Raw genomic sequence first — 26,152 nt, 5'->3', positions numbered from 1 at the left:
GTTACTACTGAAGCGAACTCCGTTCTACCCTCTAAACTGAGAGTTGCTCCAATGGACTGATTTCAGTTAAGATTGCCTTTTCCCAAACCCCCTGGACTGAGTTGAAAAATATAATTTGTTATTGTGCTTTTTTTATTTTTTTTTATTTTTATTTTTTAATGAGCAAAACAAAAAGGAACAGGTGAGCCTTGAACCCTGGTTACGCTACTAAACGTAAGAAGCCATATTGAAATGTTTCCAGGAAAAAAAAACACTGACATCTGTGCTGATAAGTTTATGGGGAGTTTGCGGAGCCTTTGTGGGGCCTTTGTGGGCAGTTTGTCGGGCCCTTGTGGGGCCTTTGTGGGGAGTGAGGCTTTTGTGTTTTTGGGGGAGTAGTCAGGACAAGGCGAGGTATGACATCATTTTGAGGCGAGGTGTGACGTCATTCTGAACTGAGGTATAACATCATTCTGAGGTGAGGTGTGATGTGATTGAGGCGCGGTGTGATGTCACTGAGGCGCGGTGTGACGTCATTGAAGCGAGTATGATGTCATTGAAGCGAGTATGATGTCATTGGGGCGAGTGTGATGTCATTGAGGCGAGTATGATGTCATTGAGGCGAGTGTGATGTCATTGAGGCGAGTATGAGTCATTGAGGCGAGTGTGATGTCATTGAGGCGAGTATGAGTCATTGAGGCGAGTGTGATGTGATTGAGGCGAGTGTAATGTGATTGTGGCGAGTGTAATGTGATTGTGCTCCTGTTCCTGCAGGCCTGGCGGTGGCGAGTGCGCTCGTGGACGTGTCGCAGCAGATGTGTTTGGGCTACAAGGAGAAGAGCGGGGGGGTGAGGAACCGCAAGCAGCAGCCTCCCGCCCAACCAGCGACCTGCATCTGATCTGGCCCCGCCCCCTAGCCCCGCCCCCAAACCCACCCTCCTCAGCTCAGCTCAGCTATGGACAACTGGGCGGGGCCTTGGTGTCGTTAGCGAATGGAGTCCGCCTCAAAACAAAATGGAGGGGCGTTGATTGACGGCGTTCTGGAGAAGTTGTCAGTAGTGGAGGCGGGGGTTTAGGGAGTGAGGGGGGACTGTGACCCGCACATCTGATGGACAGACGGACGGACGGACGGTGCGCTGCTGAAACCAAAAAAGAAGAAGGACTCTACGCCGCGCTGTGTGGGAGGGGCTTAATTCCCTGCCTCTGGCTCCTCCTCCTCGGGTTTCGTCCTGCAGCTCAGAGAGACGTCGCTTCACTTAATTTATTCCTTTTTTAATTTTAATTTTATTTGAATCATTATGTCAAACTGGATTCCGTACATTTATTTTACCATGAACACATTTCAGCATGGAGGGAGAGTTTAGATCCATGCCATTCCACCTCTGGAGAGAATTTTTTATTTTCTTTTTCCTGTGTGTCATCAAAAAAAAAAACCTTTGGTTTCTCCGCCAGAAATGTCAAATTTACCATTTTCTTTTGACTTACTTTTTAGTAACTAAAGAGCACAAGCTAATTGGAAATTCATGTGTGGTCCCATAGGTTTCATAGTACCTTTTTCAATCTGAACTTTGTGCAAGGATCTATGTCTAGATACATTTTTTTTTTTTGACATTATTTACAAGCCACTCATTTATATAAACACACAGAAGCCAAGAACTAGGCTGTAGATATTGCTTCTTCTATTGTATGTTAAGCTTATTTGTGTCCTACAATGTGGAATTTGGATTTGTATCCATTTTAGCATATTGCTAACGGTTAGAGGGGATGAAAGCAACTTAACGGTGCATTCTGGGTAACGTAGGCAGACAGGAAGGAAGTGGGAAGACCTATGCTTGGCATAAACAGTATGTCTTAAACAAATTTCAGATTTTCAGCAGAAAAACATAAAAACTACCGAAACAACCATCTGTTCGCGAGTGAATTATAATGTTCGCACTGAGACGGGAATAGCAATGACCTGTTTTATGTTCACACATTTACACTACATTAACTCGCCAAACTGTTAAGTACACAAAATACTACATTTGTTAGGAAAGAAATTATCACTCATGTACCTGTTAGTCAAAGTTAAAGACATAGATTGATTGAACACCAGGCTTTGTCTGGACCTGTGAAAAAGGCAAATGATGAAGGTAATTAACTTGTGTCAGTTTCTTGACGCAGTCAATGTGGATCTGGTGCGAGCATACAAAATACAAAAATCTTAATTTCATGTTTGGTGGTGATTTAGGAAAATGTCTTTGAGCATTGTTAGCAAGGGCAGTGTAATGCATCTCCCTGTGTGTGTGTTGCATTGAGTGTATGTGTATATGTGTCTGCATGTGTTTTTATGTGTATGTGCACATAAAGCCTGCTTGTGTCTGCGTGCGTGCGTGCGTGCGCGTGCGTGCGTGCGTGTGTGTGTGTTTGGGAATGCGAATGCATCTCCTTGCTGTTCTGTAAGTCTGCATATTTCAGTGACAGCAGGCATTCGTCTTTTTTTTTTTTCTTTTCTTTTTTGCGGCAGGGTATTACGGCATGAATCATAATTGTGGCAGAAAAAAAGAAAAGGGTATTGGGGTCATTTTGAAAATGGTGCTGTCAGAAGCCTTCCTCTTCTCTTCTCTCTCAGAAAATGGGTGTTCTATAATGCAGTCATTTCAGCAACAACCTTCGCTTTCCTACAGGTTGATCTAAAAAAAAAAAAAGAGAGAAAATTGCTGCACTTTCCTTGTGAAAAGCAGAAAATGTGAGCTGGTCTGGATGTCCATACAGCAGTGCTGCAGAAAGCCAGCCCGTATTCAGCCCGTATTCAGTATTCTGCAGCAGGGAGGAGATGCTGCAGCGGATATGAGATTTCAAAAGTGGGAGGGGAAGAATGTACTTGCTGCAGACCCGAACCAATCAAAGCCCTCCAACTGGGCAGTGCAGTGCATTCTGGGTAGTGTCAGCGACAGAACATCGCTCCCTGGCAAGGTAGACTGCACTCCTCCTTGAGACGCCCCCCCCCCCCACCTTGTCATACATCAGCTCTGTGTTTTACAGAATTACACTTCCTCTTTGTCCGACAACGTTTTGCATTCATAGTGCAGAGATGGAGCGCTTTGTTACTATAGCGACCAGCTTCTTCTCAAACCCGTCCATTTCGCTAGCGACTAGCTAAAAACCAAATATCTTCATTCATAAAACCGAATAGCCTAGTAAACTATAGTGTCCCTGCTATCTAAACCGTTTCTTCTTGTTTCAGTCGACAACCCTCAACTGCGCGGCACTTCTGACAGACCTTACAAAAATCTGCAGGTACAGGACACCTGTCACCAATGCTCAAACTTGTCAATTTGACGTCAGAACTGTTGAATTTGTACCATTTGTGTCCATGGACCTGTCGCACGACACTTTGTTGCTGGAGCATAAGTGAGCCTGAACTCCCGCTGGAACTGCACTTGACTCCATCTGCCTGGAATCAGCCGATCGTTAATGAGCCAATTCTCTCCAGTACATTTGAGTGGAGGGAACAGCCCCCCCACAAGGCCTTTCATGAGACTAATAAGGGCTGTGAGCAAACCCCCCCCCCCCCCCCCCCCCCTCCTTCGGCGTGTCACTATGGGGATTAAGGGCAGCGGAGAATAACTCAAAAGCAAAGGGACTGTCATTACGCTTTGTGTGGGCGCAGGGGAACAATGTCACGGCATTAACTCTGATTTGTGCGGCTCAGAAGACAACGGGGTATTGATATGGATCGGAGCCATCTTGTCTTGCTTTTCTGCCTCCTTTTTTCAAATCTGTATCGCCACTTTTGAGAAACGCATTACCAGGTGGGAGGTAGTTCTGCGGGTCAGCCCCAGACCACCTGGTGCCTGACTGTGTGTCCGAGACTGGAAGATTCCGTTTCAAAGTGAATGTCCTGAAATTGATGGAATTACTTATTCCCATTTATTTTTTTCTTCTTTAATTCTTTTATTTTTATTTTTATGGAATGTCATGTCTGCCTGCCAAGGGCAACAACAAACTTACCACAGCTTAATAGCATTGCACTCCCTGGGTAATAAATATGGGAATCATAAATATATTATTGAGTAAATGGATATTACTAGTCACAAACTGTTTTGTGATTGTGATTTCATAGTGTGCTGCATGAAGTGCAGAGGTCTCGAGGAGCAAAAAAAAAAAGTGCAGTTATCACTCCGCCACACCTCCTCCTCAACACCCAATGACATCTCCTCCTCTAAAACGGCTTTGGGCAGTTCCTGCTCGCCCTCTTATAAGGAACTAGCAAGCTGAAGACTGAAAGGGCTACATTTTTCTCCTCTTTTTCCTTTTATTTTGTCATTTTTGTGCCCCTAGCTCCCCCCGTCAGGAGAGGCTAGGAAAAGACGTGAATTAGACTTTACAGGCTTTTTCAGGCTTTCCGAAAAAATACTTCCACAAAGGATGCGCTGATGTTTTCTTGCTCAGAGTACATATATGAAAGTTCCTCATTTCTACTTCTAGCTCCTAGACGGAACATTTAAGGGGTTGGAATGTCCTTAAAGATGCCGGACCTCGATTTCCGGGTGAGGAGAAAGGGAAAAGACCCTCTTTGAGGCTCTCACACAGAGACACTAAACAGGCTGGAGCGGTGTGTCCGAGACAATCGCTTTGAAAATGGCAGATTTTTTTCTCGACCTTATTCGTAACATCCTTTCTTCTTGCTGAGGCCGATTAGAGCCCTCTTGAAAATAGAGATCTTCGCCTGTGAAACGGGCCCCTCCAACCTCGCCCCTGACCTCCTTTGTGTCCTTATTTTTAGTTGCGGCCGATATTTCTCCCCCTTAGACTTATTTTAAACACCGCGCAGGTTGGGCTCGTTCTTGTTTGCTTTGTCTTTGAACTCTTCATTTTCCTCAAATGGATTTGTTTCGGGCGTCATCAATCACCGCCGGCCCCGCTGATTTCACCCGTCAGCCTGTAATTGAGTCCGTTATAAAACGCAACCTCTTTCTGAAGGCATCATGGGTAATATAGCACAGAAATCTTTAGTGTCTGCGAGCCGGGTTCACCGACTGTCCTTGGGTGCGAATATTGGAAATTCATTTTTAAGAGCTCAGAACTTTCCCGGCTATTGCTGACATAATGCGGCCTCGGAAAGGTGAGACTTCCCTCGACAGATATTAAAACAAATGGAGTTAATAAACTCAGGTTGGAATAACTGTTGGAAGAAAAAAAAAATTCCCATCATGCCCAGGGGGACTGCTGGGCCGAGTTTGGGAAGCCCTAAAAATATCTCCATCCCGCGAACATGGTGTCAAGTGCAGTCAAGGATGTGCACTAAAAGGTGCTTCAGCGTTGTCCTTCAGACACACAACGTCTTTACAATGAGCGCATAGAGCAGCAAGCTGCCAGGACCTGGGTACAGAGCAAAGACCATCGTTTTTTAGAGATTTAACAGTGGTGACCTGCCAGGACCTGGGTACAGAACATCATTTTTTAGAGATTTAACAATGGTGACCTGCCCGGACCTGGTTATAGAGCATCTTTTTATACAATAATCTTTCTGTTGGATGTAGTCAAATGGTGTTTATATGAAATTATTGGAGATGGTCCTTTAACCATTGGTCTCTAGCCTGAAATACGTACACATTACATTAATGATAATTTTAATGTCAACCCAGTGGGAGGGGCTTACCACAGAGAGGTTGGTCAGCAGTGCATCTTAGCATAGTGCAGTTTAGCATTGTGCACTTTAGCATAGTACAGTTTAGCATTGCGCACTTTAGCATAGCACACTTTAGCATAGTGCAACTTAGCATAACGCAGTTTAGGATAGTGCGGTTCAGAATAGCACTGTAGTTTAGCACAGCGCCCTCCTGCTCTGTGAGGGTTTTGCAGCGTTCAGGGATGGCACCACTCCTGTCCTGTGCGTCTCGCGCAGATTCAGTTTCCGCTGCTGGATGTTTCCGGCTGTACTTCAGTGAACGGTATTTCAGCAGCTGCTGTGAATCGATCTCATGTTTGACAGTTGCCCAGTTGACGTTATACAACACTGCTGGTCCCCAGGCACTCTGACGTCAGTCCCCAGAAAGGGAGATTCACAGTCGGGCCTTTGAAGGTAAAGCCCCGGCCCCACGTCAGCAGGAGAGCGGAATCGGACCTTTTCCTCCTCATCGACGTTTTCTCTCCACGTCAGAAACGTGGGTCTGCGGGGCTCAAAGTCCCGGCTCGGCCTCCTGATGCAGTCGGTTTCCGTAAGATCCTCCAAGACGAGTGATTGATGGGGGAGGCTGCAGAGATGAAACGGGAGCTTGGGAACAAACAAAAAACAAGGAAAAAAGAAAAGCAATCGAAAAAGGGAAGGGTTTATCTGACAGGTGTTGTTTTCAAAAAAAAAAAAAAACTGCTTTTATTTGAATGTTTTTATGGTTTATTTTTTTTCTTGCTTTCAAACTTTGATCGAGTGATATGGTGCAGACACACGCAGACTCTGAAATGCTTGCTTAAAGGCTTCTCTCCAATAATTTCATATAAAGTATTTTCACCTGCTTGGTTAGGCTTCAGATTTCTTCTGGAACCACTTCACTTGGAAGGAAACCATCCAATCTATGCCTCTGCCAATTTCATTTATTTTTATTTTTTGCTTTATTTTACAAGGTCAATGTTCATTATTTACACATCTCTGTAAATGTGCCAGAGTTAGTTCATTTTCACCTGTAGACCTTGGGCTACATGCCTTTGGATTTCATGCCCTGGTCTGTCTCTTACGACAGTCGTCCTTTTGCCAGCTACCATGAGAGATAAGTTTTGGTTTGGAGCCCTAGTGCACTCTCTGTATTTTGGTTTGGGGGCTAGATCGGGCTTTGTGATTTTTATGAATTTTTTCCTGAGGTTATACATCTGTTTCTCTGCTGGCAATTTGTTATTAATGCGTCTTGTCTGGACAGTGGAGTGTGGCAGGCTGTAGGACCTGGTTTCACTATAGCATTGACCATCTGAACCTTGACGAGGCACAGGAGAGTATGCTAAAGATTGTGTTGACCATCTGAACCTTCACTAGGCACAGGAGAGTATGCTAAAGATTGTGTTGACCATCTGAACCTTCACTAGGCACAGGAGAGTATGCTAAAGATTGTGTTGACCATCTGAACCTTCACTAGGCACAGGAGAGTATGCTAAAGATTGTGTTGACCATCTGAACCTTCACTAGGCACAGGAGCGTATGCTGATAACATTGACCGTTTCCTGTGCTATGGCATCTGAATCTTGGTGAGGTTCAAGAGTATATGCTAACAATAGAATTGGCCATCTGAACCTTGACTAGGCACAGGAGCGTATGCTAACGATAGCATTGGCCATCTGAACCTTGACTAGGTGCAGAAGTGTATGCTAACGATAGCAATAGCATTGACCATGTCCTGTGATCTGGCATCTGAACCTTGATGAGGTTCAAGAGCATATGCTACCGATAGCCTTAAGTACCTCAGCGCTCTGTGTGGGCAGAGGCCTGCAGTCTGGTGCAGCCAAACGCACAGCCTTTGCAGTGCATGCTGGGAGCGTCCAAGCGTGAAACGAACAGACGGCCCGTCAGCAGGGATCGCTTCCGAACAACCTAAATTAAATTAAAATGTATGTACATGTCCGCACACTTATTTTCACAGCGGGCTCATGGCTCAGTCTAGAGTGCCCTCCTGTGCTAGGTTCACACACACGTTTAAGATCTGATATTTTCCAGCCAATCACCTGGACTCAGTGATGCTGGTCTAAGGTGGAGGCTGCACTGTAAAATAATAATAATAATTTAGAATACTCTAAACAAGGCAACTTACAAAAGTAAATTTGTTTTTTAGTTTCAAGCTTAATTAGATTTTTAGATTTTGAGGTTGTTATTACCAACTAACATTCATTACTTCAGAAAACATGTATGTCATTGTTATAAAAACACAATTAAAAAGATTTTTTCTAACAATGAAATTTGAATTTTCTGAACAAATGAACTAAACTCACGTTAATTGGCAAAAAATCTATGCTCAAAACAAAAAAATTTTACGCCTCAATTTTCAGTATTCTGAACTTTTGTGTTGTGATTGAAAAGTGATCTGAGAGACACAGGAGCCTTCCCTGGCATTTATATCACAGCGACAGCATGTGCTTTTCACAGGCAGTACAGCGACAGGTCTGAGTTTTGAGACTAGACTACAAGGCCAATAGCCCTGTTTAATGCAGTGAGCATATCCCACAATCCTCTCCTCCATACTCCATACTCCATACTAAGCCTCAAATTCCCAGAATTCCCCACTCTCCTCTCTGTAAACAGCCATTGTAGATACAGACAAATAGTTTGTTAATATGTATAATTTAGCATTGATTGCACTCTTGTTTTCTTTTCATCTTTTTTTGTAAATAATGGGAAAGTATTGTAAAAAATTTCATTTTTATCTGGAAGGTTCTTGCTGAGAGAGACATTGACGAACCCGGAGAAATGCACTTTTGGTTCTAAAATGTGGATAAGGAACATTTTTTTATTGTAAAATAACTAATTTAAAAGTAATCCAACACACTAGGAATGGACAAAACCATGTAAAATGAGAATATTTTAACAGACCGTGTAACTATAAATACATGACGGTATGTACGTATGTATGTACTGTAGAGTTTTTGGTCTACAATAAAAGTGTAAAAATCCAAATATAATTGTCTGTTCTTTGTCCACTCATTTCCATGGAAATATATCATTAGGTGGGATGCACACATTCTAAAACTGTTGACAAACCATGAGAAATATGAAATATTGAAATATGCCTGTAAAACATTATAGGGATGTCATTTTTAAAAATATGTCCATTATTTATGATGTGTTAATGCCTGGCTTGAAATCTTAATGAGGTTATGGTCCATAACTATAAATGACTAAACGGCTTACGGTTTCTGTGAAACATCTGTGTAAGATTAGAAGTTGGGTAATTGGCTTAATCAAAGTGCTTGTATTTTAATCGATTTTCTGGAGGTGCCTTTATGTGCGTTTCAATGGCCGTGTCATTCAGCCATTTAATCATTTCTCAAAGCTCCCAGTCAAAAAAGAAAACGGAAAAAGAGAGAGCCTCCAGTCAATGCTGGCCGTACTGTATGAGAGGCATTTCCAGTGAAGAGATTACACTTCGATTCAGAGATTTAAGCCTTGACCTCTGTCTACTTCCGAGGTTTTCGCACTAATGTACTACTTTTATTTTATTGTGCCGTTGAACATGGGTGGGAGGCACTTGCGTGACACTAGTCCTCCAGCTTACATTCTTCCACCTGTTTCTGGGTTCTCATGTCAGGAGAAGAGTGTGCTGTTAGCAGGGTGAGAGAACGTGCTATACTGGCATGTATCGATCCTGTACTTAATTCTGACATACTGCTGTGTTAAGGCCATTGATGATGTGTCAAGGTAGAATTTACTGGAATAATATGGCTGTGCGAGGGCTCTTGAAGTTTAGTGCGCCTAATGAGGAACAGTGATCAGTTTAGAAACTGAAAAGGCTGGAACATGACAGCCAGTCCAGTTCACTGTTGAAAAAGGGTAGTAATGAACATCAGAATATTTTTGGCTTTCGCTGTGACCAGTAGGCTGTAGGTTCAGACCCCGGTTCATCTTGACCCTGGGTTTCTACCTGTCCTCCCTGCTCCAAATTCCAGATATGATTGTAAGCTGTGGCCCTGGAGCCTAGTGGCCAATGTACATGACTGGGACCCAGAAGGTTGGTTCAAGTTCCCGTGTAGCCACGATAAGATCCCCACACCGCTGTTGGGCTCTTGAGCAAGGCCCTTAACCCCACATTTCTCCAGAGGTGCTTGGCCCTTAGGCGAGACCCTGGTGTAGGAGAAGCAGACTGGAAATCATTCGCTGGTCTCTTCTGTGTGGCTGTGATTCATAACCGCACCTTTGTTTTCAGCGGTAATGAGTAAGGCTGTTGTTCTGGAATAGAATGGAACTGCCTCTAGAGCCCGCTAGTGTCCCCCAGCAGTTTCCTGAAAGAGTACCGCCAAGAAACCCCACTCTCACACCGCGGTGTGCACGGATTATAAAATGTCTTTTCAATAACAGACTCTCAGCTGGTTTAAAAATAAACCGGTGAGTTATGGTGGAGAGGCACAGTCTTCAGACTGAATCTGGATGGGGAAGGTACACAGATCTTCTCACTATTTTACTTGAACAAAAAAAGAAAGAATTTAGTTTCCATTTTGAATTCGTTTTATAACACCTGCTGGGTTGCTTTAAAAAAAATCTGTCATAATAAACCCTTGCATGCAAACTCCACAGAGATGATCTTGACATGAATATCTGGTATAGGTCTACAGGTGTAATGTACATGTCTGAACACAAGTTTTGAGTAATTAATGGTCTAATACAGGTGAGTAATGTTGTAATTAATGACTGGATGAACAGAACTGAAATATTGTTAAGACCAGCCAGCTCGTTGGGGGCGATTGGGGGTTAGCTGTCTTGCTCCGGGACACGCCCAGGGTGGGATCGAACCAGCAATTGCCTGCCTGCCAGACAACCCCCTGAGCTAATGTCACTCCCATAATAATATAATATAGTATTTATATTTAATGTAAAAGGCACATTCAATCCACCTAAATAAACTGTGGCAGCTGGGTGAAAAGAAAATCTAAGCAGTACTAAACAAGGGTGGCCGGGGTGAGCGGGTTAGGTCGGTTATGTTGGTGGTACTGGGGTCAGTGCGGTCATAGGATCAGCACTTTGAGCAAACCGCACTTACTGTAGCTGCGCGGGTTTTCAATCGATGGTTAACAGGCATTAATGAGAGCTGTTCTGCAGAGAAGTTCAAAGGGCTGAATTATAACCTTTACCTGGGGGCAGGTGCAGTACAGTTGCATTTTGGTTGCAGGCTTCATGATGGCTGGGTAAAATAGTATTGCTCATCTTGGCTGAAACAAATACGCACAGGGTTTGATGGCAATCCAGTTGATTGTACCCACAAACACTCGTTAAAATAACCCACACGTTGTCTTACAGACTTCACACAGAAAAAACACTATCATTCCTCAACAGCTACTTCACTCCAGCCTGGCTCCAGCTATAAAGTTATTTTTACTTCTGAGGTTTGTGCTATATCTTCTCACAGCTATAGTTTTAATTTGAATTGTGTAAATAAAGTTTCTGTTGTGTTTCAACTGTCAAAGTTTACAATGAGGTTAATAAATTGGCATTAACTAATGTAGTTGTGAACATAAATGAATGAATTAAGCATGAAATTAACTTTTCAGGCAGCACGGATGGTGCAGTGGGTAGCACTGCCGCCTCACAGCAAGGAGGTCCTGGGTTTGAATCCCTGTCGGCTGGGGCCTCTCTGTGCGGAGTTTGCATGTTCTCCCTGTGTCTGCGTAGGTTTCCTCCGGGTACTCCGGTTTCCTCCCACAGCCCAAAGACATGCAGGTTAGGCTGATTGGAGAGTCTAAATTGCCTGTAGGTATAAGTGTGTGAGTGAATGGTGTGTGTGCCCTGCGATGGACTGGCGACCTGTCCAGGGTGTATTCCTGCCTTTTGCCCAATATATGCTGGGATAGGCTCCAGCCCCCCTGCGACCCTGTTCAGGATAAGCGGGTTAAGATAATGGATGGATGGATGGATTAACTTTTCATTCGTTAATGCATTTGTTAACAACTAATGTATTTATACATTAGCAACCCATAGGAATATTTTATAATCAGTTAAACATTAACAAATACATTAACTGACTTTTTCATTCCAATATGAATTGGCAATAACAAATGTAGTCGTTACCATACATTAACAGAGCTGTACTGATTATCTTCAGTAGTAGTTAGTTACAATGAATTGGCATGAATGTATTTGTTAAAGTGTTATACTAAATATTGTCCTACATATTGCCATTCATCTGAATAATTTGAAAGATTACATATATATTTATTTTCACTTCTGTTTTCAGTGCTTACCCATAAAAGGTTTTCATTTAAATGTCTGGGTGATTGTTTACTCAGTATATACTTAATATATGTGATTCATTGCCGTAATACAAAGGTAAGACTAATGCAATTATCTTGTCTGCTTTTGGTGATTTCTGACCAAATATCCACATTGCTAATATTTTTGCCTTAATACTAAGATCACTGAGTTAATTTGCTTTGAAAGGAAGGAGTATCGTGTGTGGCTGCTTTTACACTCAGTGTGCTTTAAGAGATTCCATTCTTGCAAGCTTTTGAAAACATGAAGTGACCAGCAGGGTCAGCTTTTGTGGAGAATTTAGGGACTAATTCTGGGACTATGACGCTTTCTAAATGCAATGGTTTATATTTGGTTCAACGTTAATACATTTTAGTGAGTATATTAATTAGGAGGTCGCGCGGAATACCAGATGGAGAAAATCTCTCTGTTTAATACATACATTCACTCACCTGCTCTGCTGCGTTCTAAAATAATGACCTTTTTTATTGGTTTTGTCATTTCAATAAAGAATCTGACACGCGGTGGTAAAGATTTAAGCATGCAAAAACCTTTCTTTTAATAATGTTATTCTTTTTTCCGTTTTCAATGAATAACAATGATCTTCTATCTTTTCTCTTTTTTTTTTCCCAAGGGAACAGATGATTGTTGGGGTGATGACAAAATGTCCTGTTTATTCTCCTGGCTAACGCAATCTCCACCCGATTGAGCTGGCGCTGAGTTTTATTGAGTCTTCATTAATTCCCTTAACGAGGATCTGTCCACAGTCGTTCCAGTCACACGGGAGATCCTGTCATCTGTATTATTCTCAGCTGTCTCCTGATCAGAGCGGGGGCGAGGTACTGACAACAACAACTTCATTGATGTGGAATCCTTTTTTTTTTATGCCTGGCTGGTTTCATGCACCTGATGAAAACAGTACTTAGATAATGATGTAACGGTGTCGTTTCATTCCTTCAGTCCCTTTGGAGTGTGAAACGCACAGACTCACTATTGTTTTCTGAAAGAGCTTTTTTTTTTTTTTTTTTTTTTTTTTTTTTTTTAACACTTTGAGTTTTCTTGTTCTGTTCTGAAAACGGTAAAAGTGAAATGTTAATCTTAAAAAAAAAAAAAAAATTTTTTAATGGGAGACCTCCTGGGAAAACTAAGTTGCTGCTGAAAGTGGTGTTGATGGGCCAGGAGGGGGTGGCCTTCCCTCTGGTGAACTTACTCTCAATGGCCCAGTGCAGTGATGGGGACACTGTGCTGTAGGGGGCATCGTCTTTCAGATGAGAACTTGAATTAATCAGGATTTTTTTAAATTAAAACTTTATTGTTTGTGAGTATGAGTCCCAACCTTCATCAGGCTGGATGACATATACCCCAGGAACTGATTCCGTTTGCTGTGTAAAACTCCACTGCTCTGTGCTTTCTTTACTAAGCTTCTGACAGCTTCCCTCCAAAACCTTCCCAGGTGTCTGCGGGTTTGTGATTGACTAAAGAAGGGCCACAGGAGAAGAAGAAGCATGGTTCCGCCATGTTCCCACGGATCAATAATCTTACACAATGTGATGAACACAAGGCAGTCAAACATCTCCCGGGTACGTACTACAAATCCCACCATATCCGTCCAGCCTGTCTGTAAATAAGCCAGATCTTCCTTCAGTGTGAAAAGGATTCTTTTTTTCATCTCAATTGGGCCTGAAAGAATTCCAAGAATTTTACACAGACTATGGTTGTAAGATTTGCTTTACCTGTTAGGAGAAAGAACTTTAAAACATGCAACTGACACAAATACAATTGTCAATCATCATTTTCGCTGTGTGTAAAATGTTTTAGTCAGGTGAGTATATGTGTGTAAAATAATTTACTTCTAATAGCAATTACTCTCATAACTCTGACCGATATGTATTCATAATATATGGCAGTTTTCAAATAATTTAATATCATTTAATTGCTGTTTTAAGTGGTACAAGAAGAGTTCAATTTGAAAGAAGCTTCAGATTAAAAGGCAGTCATACATCTTTTTTAGTTTCAGGACTCCCCATTGGAATCTGAATTGGGTAAGAGAGACATATTTAAGCCTCCTCTGAGCCCATTTTAAATATGTTTATCCTGACATTCAAAGCACAACTGAAAGGGAAGTATTGCCTGGGCTGCCAGTTGCTCTGTAATAGAGGGCAACTTCACTTTTAAAAAGTCTATAGGGTGCAGCCTATAGCCAAGTGTCTAAGGTGCTTGACTGGGACCTGGAAGGTTGGTGGTTCAAGCCCCAGTGTAGCCCCCACATTGTTCCCAGGGGATTGTCCCCTGATTAGTCTAATCTTTTGTACATCTGCCAGCAGTCTATAAATGCCAAAATATAATAATGATAATTTTAGGCAGCCTTCATCTCTATTTGCAAATTAAGTGTTTTTCTCACAAATCATCATTTGGAAAAGTGAGAACATAGTGTTCAAATAACTCTGTACTACAAATATCAGTGTACTTTATTTTTTTGTTTTGAAATGTTCCTGTGGGGCGGCATGGATGGTGCAGTGGGTAGCACTGCCGCCTCACAGCAAGGAGGTCCTGGGTTCGAATCCCCGTCGGCCGGGGCCTCTCTGTACGGAGTTTGCATGTTCTCCCCGTGTTTGCGTGGGTTTCCTCCCACAGTCCAAAGACATGCAGGTTAGGCTGATTGGAGAGTCTAAATTGCCCGTAGGTATGAGTGTGTGAGGGAATAGTGTGTGTGCCCTGCGATGGACTGACGACCTGTCCAGGGTGTATTCCTGCCTTTCGCCCAATGTATGCTGGGATAGGCTCCACCCCCCCTGCGACCCTGTTCAGGATAAGTTAAGATAATGGATGGATGGATGTTCCTGTGGGCATGATTTTGGTCAGCTTGTCCCAGTAGTGAAACTGCTGTTTTCTCCTTTTTGGCCAGCAGCCATCCCATTATGCACTCTGCTCCTGGTATTGGTGTGGGCTTGGTTAGTATTTGGATGGGAGACCTCCTGGGAAAACTAAGTTGCTGCGGGAAGTGGTGTTGGTGGGCCAGTAGGTCTTCCCTCTGGCTGAATTATGCCCAATGCCCCAGTGCAGGGACTGTGCTGTAGGAGACGCTGTCTTTCAGATGAGACATTAACCTGAGGTCCTGTGGTAATTAAAGGTCACATGACATTCTTTGCAAAAAGAGTAAGGGTTCCCTGGTGTCCTGGTCAAATTCCCAACCCTGTCTTTTTTAAACTGCCACCTAATCATCCCCTGATTCAATTGGCAAAGAAATTGTTCTCTCTCGAGACCTCAGCAGATGTGTGGTGAGTGTTCTCGTGCAAAATGGCAGCTCTGCATCACCCAGGTGGGTGCTACACTTGGTGGTTGAGGCGAGTTTCCCGTGTGACTGGGACGACTGTTGACAAAAACAATAATCTTTACTGAATGCCATTGAAAAAAATTGTATCACTGAAATCTTGGGCAATGGATTTCATGTTACAATTTACATTTGAGTGACAGAATTCACAAATGAAACTATGCCACAAATATCCAGCTTGGCATCCTGTCCGTTTTAAAATAATGCATATAGATGATTTATTCAATTAGTAGATTTTAATAAACATTTACTGCATATTTCTGCTCCCTTTAAAGCATCTTGATGTGTCTTGTGTTTTGACAGATGCACAATTTCGAATAACAGTGAAAATAAAATCACATTAAATATATATTCAAGTGGTCTATAATACCCTATGTCTGTTGGCGTTAAGATAATTGCAGCGTCACTCGAACAGTAATTGATTACGCTACTCTGCTTTAACCTTTCTGCTCTGAAATGGCTTAAAAATCTCCATCTGCAGTAGCAGCTGCGCTTGCAGTTAAGAGAGCAGCTGCGTAGAAAGAGAGGGGAAATATACCTAATTACCCAGAGAGTCTGGACGAACTGCCAAAATTGATTCCAGGTTACAGAAAAGAGAGGCTTCATTTGGAGTAAATTATCGTCTAATGGCAGCGATTGTCGCCGTTCCAGCGCGTCCAAATTCTCCGCTAGGGTTTGTTTTCCGCATGGCCGCACAGACACCTTTCGTTCCGAACCGACCTTGCCGTCTCTAATTGCGGGTGAATCGTGGGGAGGGAACTGGCCGCTTACAATCTGTTAGCACTCAAGCGCGGCGGAAAGCAGGCGGCTATTGCTGGCTCTCAGGCTGCGACACTGACACATTAGCTCATACTACAATAACAGCCTCGTATCGTAAGATCATTCATATTAAAGCGAAGCCGTGAGTAGATCCTATTCTCAATATCGCGCATCACTGGCTGTTGAATATATTGACAAATTATAGGCGTATCGGGTAGTATTGTGACACATCATTCTGTGGACATTATCTTCAGTAGAGTCGCCTTTTAAACACTCACGGCGTCCGAAAAGAATGATGGGAAAAAAACAAAGCAATGTAAATCCAGATTCCATAGCCTATTTATTCATATTCAATTATTTGTCCTGAACTTTGAGGGGGCACAGCGGTGTTTAATGCCCCCGTTTTACACCCTCCCCGGGGCGGGAGATAGATTAGCACTGACAGCGTTGATGTGCTACCTGGTCTCCAGCCCCGGAGTTGTGTCCCAGTTGGCTAATGACCCGAAACGGTGAGGAAATATCTCCGAATACTCCAAAAATGCAACGGCATGGGTGGGATGCTGCTGCTTGAGGGATGCCGCCACCTTTACCGAGAGCCGTACAAGCGTTAAAGTTTCATAAGCCTGTCCGCGCCACGAAGACAGAGTTTTATCATTTATATGGTGCTTTGCTTTGCAGTAAGCAAACAGCAATGACCTGAGAGAGGGGGCAACTGGCACTTGATGGAGGCTCTGGGTGGGGGTGGGAGGGAGGGTGCCTCTGGCATTTTTTAAGGATGCATCTTATCTGGCTTCCATCCCAGTATGAAGACACAGGGGCTGTATATGTCTACCCTTGATGAAAACTTTTCCAAACTGCATAAAAATATACAAAAATGTATAAATGAAAGTTGTGGCCAGTTGGCTGAACTTCTCTTTATATTGTTCTTACCTCAGTGATGTGTGGTGAGTGTTCTGGCACAAAATGGCAGCTGTGCATCACCCAGGTGGGTGCTACACATTGGTGGTGCTTGAAATGAACTTCCTCCTCATCACTGTAAGCGTTTCGAGTGTCTTGAAAAACACTATATAAATGCAATGATCTCATTACTCCTCCGGCCCCCATCCCAGCATGCACTGCAGGTAGAGAGGTGCCAGGAGTCGTATCATTCGGTAGCTTTTATTTGCAGCGAATCAACATGTATCCTGATTTTTTTTTTTTACGAAAATCCACAACCCCAACCCCACACATACTCTCGATTTAAGATGCACCCTGACAATTACAACCAATTGATTGGGTACAAAGGAAATGGGCCGGGGCTGTTTTCAAAGTGAAACAAGAGATTGTTCCTGCAAATCACACGAAAGCTTGATTTTGCCTCCAGATTGACTCCTTTTCAATCATACAAAATGGCTGACCTCTTGTGAGTTGTTGGAGAACAAAAAAAACAATTGGAGCTTGGGGAGATGGCAGTCATGGGCAACTGGCCAATCAGGGTCTTGTATTGGCTGCATGGGGGCGGGGAGAATATCCAAATATTCGAATATGCTCTGCGTACGGAACAGCTCATGAAACATGAGTCCACTTTCCATTCCTGATCCAAATGCATTTCAAAAAATATATATATATATGTATATATAGTCCACTTCTCCAGAGTGTTGTCAATCCAGCATCTATCAGAAACAGTCTTTTTAATACCAGTAAAGCCTATTGGAGTTATTTGAAGTCCTTGTTCCATCTATGGACACAGGTAGTTAAGTTCTTATCCAAACACAATTTATATAATACGAGTGGTTTAAAAAAGTATCAAGCGTTGAATCATATTTCCCTTCTTTTTTCATCTTCTTTTTTTTCCCAAAAAATGTATTTTGGTGCTTGTACGGGTAACGTAACTTGTTTTTTTTTGTTGTTTTTTTTCAATTCTTTTGACGAAATTATGACACAAATGTAAAATGACATCATTGATTAAAACAGTGACTAAAATTACATTATGAATCACAATATCAGCTCATGTGGAGAAAAAGGATTGTTTTGTCATTTTACACAGAGGAATGTTGAGATACAAAGTCCTCTCCCTTGAGAGGGAGTAAAACTGTATAAGAAGTCAAAACACACCTCAGTTCCAGGGGTGGGGCCTCCAGCACCCTCCTCCCCTCCCTGTCCACACCCCGAACCCCACCCCAACACCGTGTACACACATAAACTGACTCCATTTAAAGACGGCCATTTTGGTCTCTTGTAGGGGTTAATTCCTGACACTTCTGATGCTTCTCACATAATCTCTCTCTCTCTCTCTCTCTCTCTCTCTCTCTCTCTCTCTCTCTCTCTCTCTCTCAATTCTAATACTTTTCTACACTTTACTGAGTTTGTCTGGTGTATTGGAACCTATGAAAATACTCTCAAAAAGTGCAAACCCCACCTTCTGGTCCTCCTGGTTGGCTCAATTGCACCAGGCAAGATCAATCAAGCTCAGAAAAGTATTTCAATCCAAAACAGTTACATATTTGACCCAGGTCTGACACACACACTCACACACGCTCACACATGCACACACACACACACACACACACACACTCTCTCTCTCTCTCTCTCTCTCTCTCACACACACACACACACACACACACACACACACACACACACACATACAAACACACCCAATAGATCCTGCAGGTGTAGTTGTCTGCGGGTATTAGGATCAGAACAGGAGATGACAATGGGGAAAGGTGGATATAGGCATCGCCTTCTCTCCACAAACATGAATACAGTATATATAATATCTATATGTCTCTCCAACCCCCCTCCCATCCCCACCCCACCCCTGCTGCTCCACAGAGTCCAGTCTCAGGGCTGCGGCAGTGCCCTCTAGTGGTGGCAGAGTGTAAGCAGCGCAGGCAGCAGCCAGCTCCAGCTCGGAAAGAGGCCGGGGGCGTGGCTAGACGCCTGGTCAGAGAGGCCATCGGAGGGGAGGGTGGAGTCGCCCCAAAAGCGGTCCTTCTCCGTGGCCTGGGGAGGAGAGAGAGCAGAGCAGAGGGTTTGAGGGTTTCAGTTCAAACATACTGCAGACTGCATGACATCCCCATGCTATTTTTGGTGGTACAGCAGAAATATTATAAGATAAAAATAAAAAAAGATTTTAAAAAATAAACGTGATCTAGTGGGACTGTGATTGGACCCAAAGATGGCTCCGCCTCTTCCTCTCTGTGGGATGTACTAGATAGTGTGGTTTACTTCCTGCAAGGTCTGCTTAACTCAGCGAAACCCCGGAAATATGTATATTAAAGTACACTACATTGAGAGAAAATTGTGCTGACTTAATTTGTCATCCAGTGAACATATTTTGAGGACACAGAAGTTATGAAGCCGTGTAGGACACAGCCTTTGTCTTTAAAAGGAGGATGTGCATCCCAACAGCTGGGCATAAAGGGAACAGATAAACACAAAGTGAAGAAGGCAGGGCATGACAAAGAGCAGCACATGATAATAAAGATACTCCACTTCCCTGAGGTACTGAATAGCCACAGGAACAACACTCTCGGCTAAATGTGCTTCTCAGAAAAATGATGCCTTTCTCCCTTAAGACCTCAAGAGAGTTTTTCTTTTACTTAAACAGTGGTGGAATGGATGGTGTTTGTCCCTGGGAATGACATGTTCTCTGTGTAATAGCCCGACTGTGAAAAAGCATCTGAACAAAGAGGTCTACATCTGATCTTTGACATTGTGCAAGTGTCACTTTTTGAAATAATTGGGCATTAATCTCTATATCACTGTCTTAATTCAAATACAGAAATGGCAGAGGAACAAGAACTATCAAGCGTGTAACTCAAAGTGCCAAAAACCCATATCCAATCCAAATGACAAAGCCAAGACTAAAACCTGCAACTCCAGTAGCCTAAATCTCTTCCTTCACCAATAGCAGAGCTATTTCACCTGAAAAGTATACTAACAAGCTAGACTAATGAACCAGACTACCTACATTACATTACATTACATTACGTGGCATTTAGCAGACGCTCTTATCCAGAGCGACGTACAACAAAGTGCAAATCAAACACAAGAACACCTGCAAAAGTGTACCTGAGAGGACAGTACAGTTTCGAGTCCTAGTGCAAACATACAGAAATTCAAAACCCATTGAAGTGTTAAACTACCTAGTTGAACATAATCATTTGGTTTCACTTTTAACATCTCATTGCAGAAGCGATGTTAATAATTTCATTATATGTACTTGTGCCATTACCTATTGTTAGCCACAGGTTTCATGGCAATGAAATAAAAGTGCAAAACTGGGTTTTCTGGGTCTTCAGCTTTCTGGTATTGTGAAATCACTATGATTTTAATATACAGGATGACTGCACTCATTTAAAGACTTGTAACTGACCAGTTTGTTCATCTCCTGTGGAAACTCGGCCACACTTTCCCCTTTCTGGGGGGTTGACCCTGGAGAGATTACAAAGTTTTTCTGGGTGTGTCTGCTCTTGCCGACTGGATCTATGATTGACAACATTCTCTGTGTCTCACCTGTGTGGGTATGAGCTCGCTCAGGACACCGGTCTCCGTTTCCATGGCAGCAGCAGGGGGGGCGGTGGGGGTGCTCAGGTCCTGTAGCTCTGTCCCCCCTGAGCTGGGTGGTCCTGCTGGACTGGGGGTGGGGCTCGTGTCTGACCCGTTTCCAAAAGCAGCGATGGCGTTTTCTGTCAGGGAGGGGGGAGGTTAGAACTGTTCAGAGGCAGGGGACCTGAACGTACCGTCACCTCCACTGCTCACCGTGAGCGCTCTGGCACAGGCAGCGTGTGTAACGCTTTATTTTACAGCCCGTTCATTACCTAGTGTGGGCAGCTAGTGGCTAAGGTACATGACTGGCATCCGGAAGGTTTGCGGTTCAAAGCCCAGTGTAGCCACAATAAGATCCACACAGCAGTTGGGCCCTTGAGGAAGGCCCTTAACCCAAATTAATCCCTGCATGATACTCCATGAGACCTCTCAGCACAGGCAGACCTGGCTCCCCAAAGAAGAACGGCTGAGCTCACAGGCCCAACAAAGAGAGGAGACAGAGACACACTTTCTATCATACTGCACAAAGTATGAAATTTAATCCATCTCCCTGATGATGTGAAACTCCCCATCCTCCTAAGAGAGGAAGGGAGATGTGTGACCCTGGCAGCACAATTTATTTCTGCCTGCCATAGCCTGAGAGACAGTGAGTGACAGTGATGAAGTCAATGACAAATCTTACTCATTATTACTGTTGTTTTTTTTTTTGTTGTTGTTTACTTTATTATTAATAATAATTCTTGACACTCTTATTTCCACTTATTTTATCTGAATCAATAGCTCTTATTATTGTTCATGTGTTACTTTTTACGTACTGTTATACACATGTATGTTTGATATTTCCTTTGACAATATGTACTCATGTACACGTATTTGCTGCCAATAAAGCACACTGAATTGAATTGAGAGGGAAAGACAGAGGGGCTGAGAGAGAGACAGGGAGAGAAATATGAGGCAGTTAGCACTTCTTGGTGACTCAGATGTCTCACTGCTGAGAGTACAGGAGGAGCTGTAGAACAAAGCAAATGGCCTTGTACAGTGCAAGATATCCTCAACAATTATCATCATGGTAATCCCTCTAAGTGGCCATTCAAGTGATGTTGTTTTCAGCTCTGAAATTATCTGAAATTGCCCCTTTAACACATGAAAGGCAAATTATCTAAAGCAAGCAAGAAGAGCAACACTCTCGCTCTCCACGAGATTAGACAATAATATAATGCAGTATTTGAAAAGGCTTAACTGTGGCCCAAGGCTCTTGCATAAATGGATCTATTAGATCACTTCCGCAATTCACATATGATAGATGCATTTAGGTTATTTTTGACATGTTATTGTTGCTAGGTGAAGAAAATGGTGAGTATATAAAAGAAAGTACAAGGTAAAAAGTTAAAAAATCGTTTTGCTCTATTGCACCTGCCAGAAGCTAATGTTATACCTATATAATCTCTTCATGGTCTAAGCGGTGCCTGTTGGTCCTTCAAATGACCTAACTATATGCAGTAGGAAAGCAAAAATTGTTGAGTTAGAAACTTTCTTTCTCTGAACTTCGCTCATTAGAGAGGTGAGGTGAATGGTGGTGAATAAAAATGTGTCAGGAGTTACATAAAAGGCCTACTTCAACTACAAAAAAGCTTCTTATTTTCATCAACAGGAAAAAGGCCTCAAAACAGCTTAAATGGCTTTAAAACCTCTGACAGTTTAACAGCTTGATAAGTTAGCTTCATCCTGCTCAATATGCTGTATCCCCAGGCCAGGTCGGTCCAATGCAGGCTGGTCCACCAGCCTCAAAATGGAGTTTCTCTCTCTTACTCAAAGAGCACTCGCCCATTGTGAATGTTCCTTCATCGCCGTGTTAAGCACTGTCCTGAATTAAGGCTCATTAATCACCATCCATTCTCTGACCAATGTAACACAAACATCTTTCAATTTTCCTGTGAAAATACAGACCACAAAATATACTGTACAGTCGTCAGTGCACGACTTCGACTATACTGCCAGGAGGCCATTTTAGGTATCAGATTATTATTATTTCTTTACAGTTATACCTTCCCCCCCAACATTTTCGGGGGGGGCAAGATATTTAAAAAAATATATCCTTGTATTACATCTCCTCGTTGGAGTATTGGCGTGAGCCCTAGGGAGCTACTCTATGTGCTAGACCCTGCACAACACATGCTTTTTGCAGTCACGCTGATATCACAGCATCATTAGCTGGAGGCGGCTGCTAATTAACTTGGGGCAACACGCACAGTCTAGTGTGACTTCAGAATTAATTCCTTTTCTTTGACAGTGTAAAATGGATGTCAGTTACAATAGGGGCACTTTGGACGTTGTCTATATACACAACAGAACATAGTATAATATACATTACTACATACAGTATATTGGGCTATATACATAGATGTAGGCATTACGCTGTAACCTTTTCTTGTTGGATGTAGGGATTAAGTTGTAGTTTTAGCTTGTTAGATGTAGGCATTAAGGTGTAGTTTTTGCTTGTCGGATGAAGACATTAAGCTGTCATTTTAGCTTGCTGGATGTAGGCATTATGCTGTAGCTTTTACTTGTCGGAAGTAGGCATTAAGGTGTAGTTTTTGTTGTTGGAGGTAGACATTAAGGTATAATTTTAGCTTGTTGGATGTAGGCATTAAGGTGAAGTTTTAGCTCGTCAGATGTAGACATTAAGGTATAGTTTTTGCTTGTTGGATGTTGACATTAAGGTGTAGTTTTAGCTTGTTGGATGTAGGCATTAAGGTATAGTTTTTGCTTGTTGGATGTTGACATTAAGCTGTAGCTTTAGCTCATCTTGTCTCCCTTTAAAATGTAAGCAGAGTTTTCAGAGAACGGGCAGTTTGCAGGTCTGTTAAACCTGAAGCAATTCCGCTTTCCTTTCATGCGTTTCCGAGGGCTTGGCACTTCCTAGCTCTCGGGTGTGTATCAGCCCCATTAACTTCTACGGGAAATGAAATTAGCCCCAATTACAGAGGCATTCGAGAGCTACTGGAGTCTGTCTCTCTGCGGTGGGTCAGAGGAAGGAGCTGCAGTTTGGAGAAGCAAACTTTAAATGAGCTAGAAGAAGAAAAGACAGCGTTTCCCAATCAACAGCCTATCAGGGTGTGGGACATAATGAGAGGAGACTCAAGCTCCGGGCAAGTCTTTCCCTTCTTCCTCTGCTTCTTACAACCCATTTATCACTCCTTTTAACAACTTTTTTGTTGTTGTTGTATGGGACCTGGGAGAGATGGAAAGTGGTAGACTCATAAGACCAATCAACAGGTTCATAGAGCAATCTTCAGGTCTTAATTAAAACTGTTGTTTTTCTCCCTTGAAGACCTACCTTCTTGGCAAACTGAATCTTGATATGAAGAGTCCTTGTTTTTGCACTCCACTGACACACAAGCTTGGTTCTTAAGTGTAGCCTCTGCTTTAAAATCCAGCTAAGCTGGTCAAGCTGAGTATAAGCTGGTCAACCAGCATGGCCAAGCTGGTCATAAGCTTGCCTAGCTGTATCTGAATTGATCAACCAGCTAGTACTGGTAGCTTGTCAGAGCCAACTACCAGCTGTTTAAAAAAACAGCTAGAGCATGACATACTATGGTATAGGTCCAGGCACTGTTGCACTGCTTTTGGGAAACTTTGGGTAGGATATATGGGTATAGATATATGGGTATGGATATAACACTGAATCCTATATGCATCTCTTCCCAAGTTTGAGTCAGATTTTCTCTCTCTTTCTCTGCAGAGGTCTAGTCAGCACCTCCCTCTCTCCTCTGCAGAGATCTAGCCAGCACCTCCTCTCTCCTCTTATGAATGATAATGAGCTGGCAGGCCTGCAAAGCGTCTCCATTCAGGAATAACTGGCAGTTTCACAGACTCTCTCCACATATCAGATTCCACTCCGATGCGTCTGATGAACCTTCTTTTGCACCTGCCTTCACTGGAACTCCAAGATCAGCAACCCGTGGACTGAACTTGCAATCTATACTATGCATAGCCTGGCAAAATAAATAAATATTATTACTATTTATGTTGGTAAAATAGAATGACGCGTCAAGAACCAGTTCACCTCCTACGATACAAATCTGTACTAACTGACTAACAAAAAACTTCTTGTGTTGGTAACACAGAATGATAATCTGAGATGGAGTGCATCACACCGTCTCAAATGAAACATTTCACACACAAGCGAAATTACTCCTGGCTGGAGTTTCTGTTTTAATTACACTGTAGACTCATTGTGCCATAACACAAAAGCATAAGAGAGGAACCATTAACTATGTCTTGCAGAAAAGAAAATGCCACCGCTGGTGACAGAAGACAGAATGTGTGATGCATCACGCATAAAACTAAAATGGCAGCTCCACTGTGCTGGATGGCAGCTCGGTTTACAGCCGAATAAAAGCTCTATTCATCCCAGTGTAGATACGTCTGTGGGAGACCGGTAAAAGCACATTCCCCCTCCCATAGTAATTACCCTCCAAATCATTTCTTTAGTTGTTATTTGACAACCAGTTTTACCTAATTCCAGAAAATACCCCTATCTGTATGATTTTATGCATTGCACTGCTGCCAAACAATTGGACCTACATGAATAAGTAGGCGTACAGGTGTTCCTAATAAAATGCTTAGTCAGTGTATGTTGTCATTGTCAAAGCAAGAAATTGTCAAAGCCATGTTTAGAGGTACTAGCTCCTTTATTAAATATGTATATTCAATATTTGTAGATATATATCTTTGTGCAAGCATTATTATTCTTTCCAAAGTACATGGCAAAGCGTATTCTGTGTAAGCAGGGTGTATAATGTGCTGCCAAAGATGTTGTGAAAAATGGATTTATCACATTTGCAAAAAAAAATTAAAATTCTTGAGACACAGTTTCTGAATACTGCTTATATTACCAGCCTGGTCAATTTAATGGTTCACAATGGTATCACAAGTTTTGATTGTTATATCAGAATTAGAATGCTCAGTAAAAAATGTTCTAGTCACAAATTTGTGATATTGCACAGTAAAGAGTTAATGCCATAGTTTCTGGGTGCCGACAGTTCAGGTAAGTCACCCAGGTAGTACAGCACTTTCAGTGTAATGCACCTGGACATCCTGAAAGTTTCTACTGTATGTAAATGTGACCCGTCACTGCTTTTGTGGTTGTCAGTGAAATGGGCCTATAATTCAGCACCATGCTCTTACTACTCATGACCATGACTCACTCAGGCAGATGTTGTTGGTGAAATAGGCCAGGAATTCGCCACATTGTTCCTTCTGGTTCCCGCTGGCTGAACAGCTGCACCAGGGCGCCACGTTGGAGGTGGAATTGTCCAGGTAGTTGGGAGTGATTGTACTTCCTGTGGAGAGAAGAAGTGCGGTTTACATGCAGATATTCACACCTGACCAAAGAGCTCAAAAGGGGGTCCATCTCTCTGCAAAATTGGGTCATGGTGGCCAATCTAGCGCTGGTTCAGACCCAACTGGACCCCCAAAACAGTGGGGGCTTTTCTGCAAAACAAAAACAAAAAACAAAACCGTACTCACAATACCCTCACAAAAAAGGCACACTGTTACAAAAAAACAGCAAAAGCTGTATTAAAAAAACAGAAGAAATGGGTATTATCCAAAAGCGTACACTGTGTACT

At 42.7% G+C, this 26,152-nt stretch overlaps 2 protein-coding genes across 2 annotated transcripts in view; one reads left to right on the top strand and one right to left on the bottom strand.

The window, feature by feature from the left end:
• atrn (attractin) overlaps nucleotides 1–2,191 on the top strand; it is a 136,209-nt gene extending 134,018 nt beyond the window's left edge. The window contains exon 29 of the mRNA XM_061246648.1: nucleotides 754–2,191. Coding sequence (XP_061102632.1) covers nucleotides 754–878 — 125 coding nt within the window. The 3' untranslated portion in view covers nucleotides 879–2,191. The remainder of the gene's footprint in view (nucleotides 1–753) is intronic.
• Nucleotides 2,192–17,128: 14,937 nt separating this feature from the next.
• LOC133131146 (GDNF family receptor alpha-4-like) overlaps nucleotides 17,129–26,152 on the bottom strand; it is a 135,773-nt gene continuing 126,749 nt past the window's right edge. Inside the window, exons 6-8 of the mRNA XM_061246320.1 lie at nucleotides 25,730–25,864; nucleotides 20,487–20,659; nucleotides 17,129–18,971 (exon numbers count right to left, since the gene is read on the bottom strand). Of these exons, the coding sequence (XP_061102304.1) occupies nucleotides 18,831–18,971; nucleotides 20,487–20,659; nucleotides 25,730–25,864 (449 nt within the window). The 3' untranslated portion in view covers nucleotides 17,129–18,830. The remainder of the gene's footprint in view (nucleotides 18,972–20,486; nucleotides 20,660–25,729; nucleotides 25,865–26,152) is intronic.

Source organism: Conger conger, chromosome 6 (genome assembly GCF_963514075.1).
Source record: "Conger conger chromosome 6, fConCon1.1, whole genome shotgun sequence".
Classification (NCBI taxonomy): domain Eukaryota; kingdom Metazoa; phylum Chordata; class Actinopteri; order Anguilliformes; family Congridae; genus Conger; species Conger conger.
The sequence above is the reverse complement of the archived record's forward strand: the minus strand, read 5'-3'. Positions and strand labels throughout refer to the sequence as shown.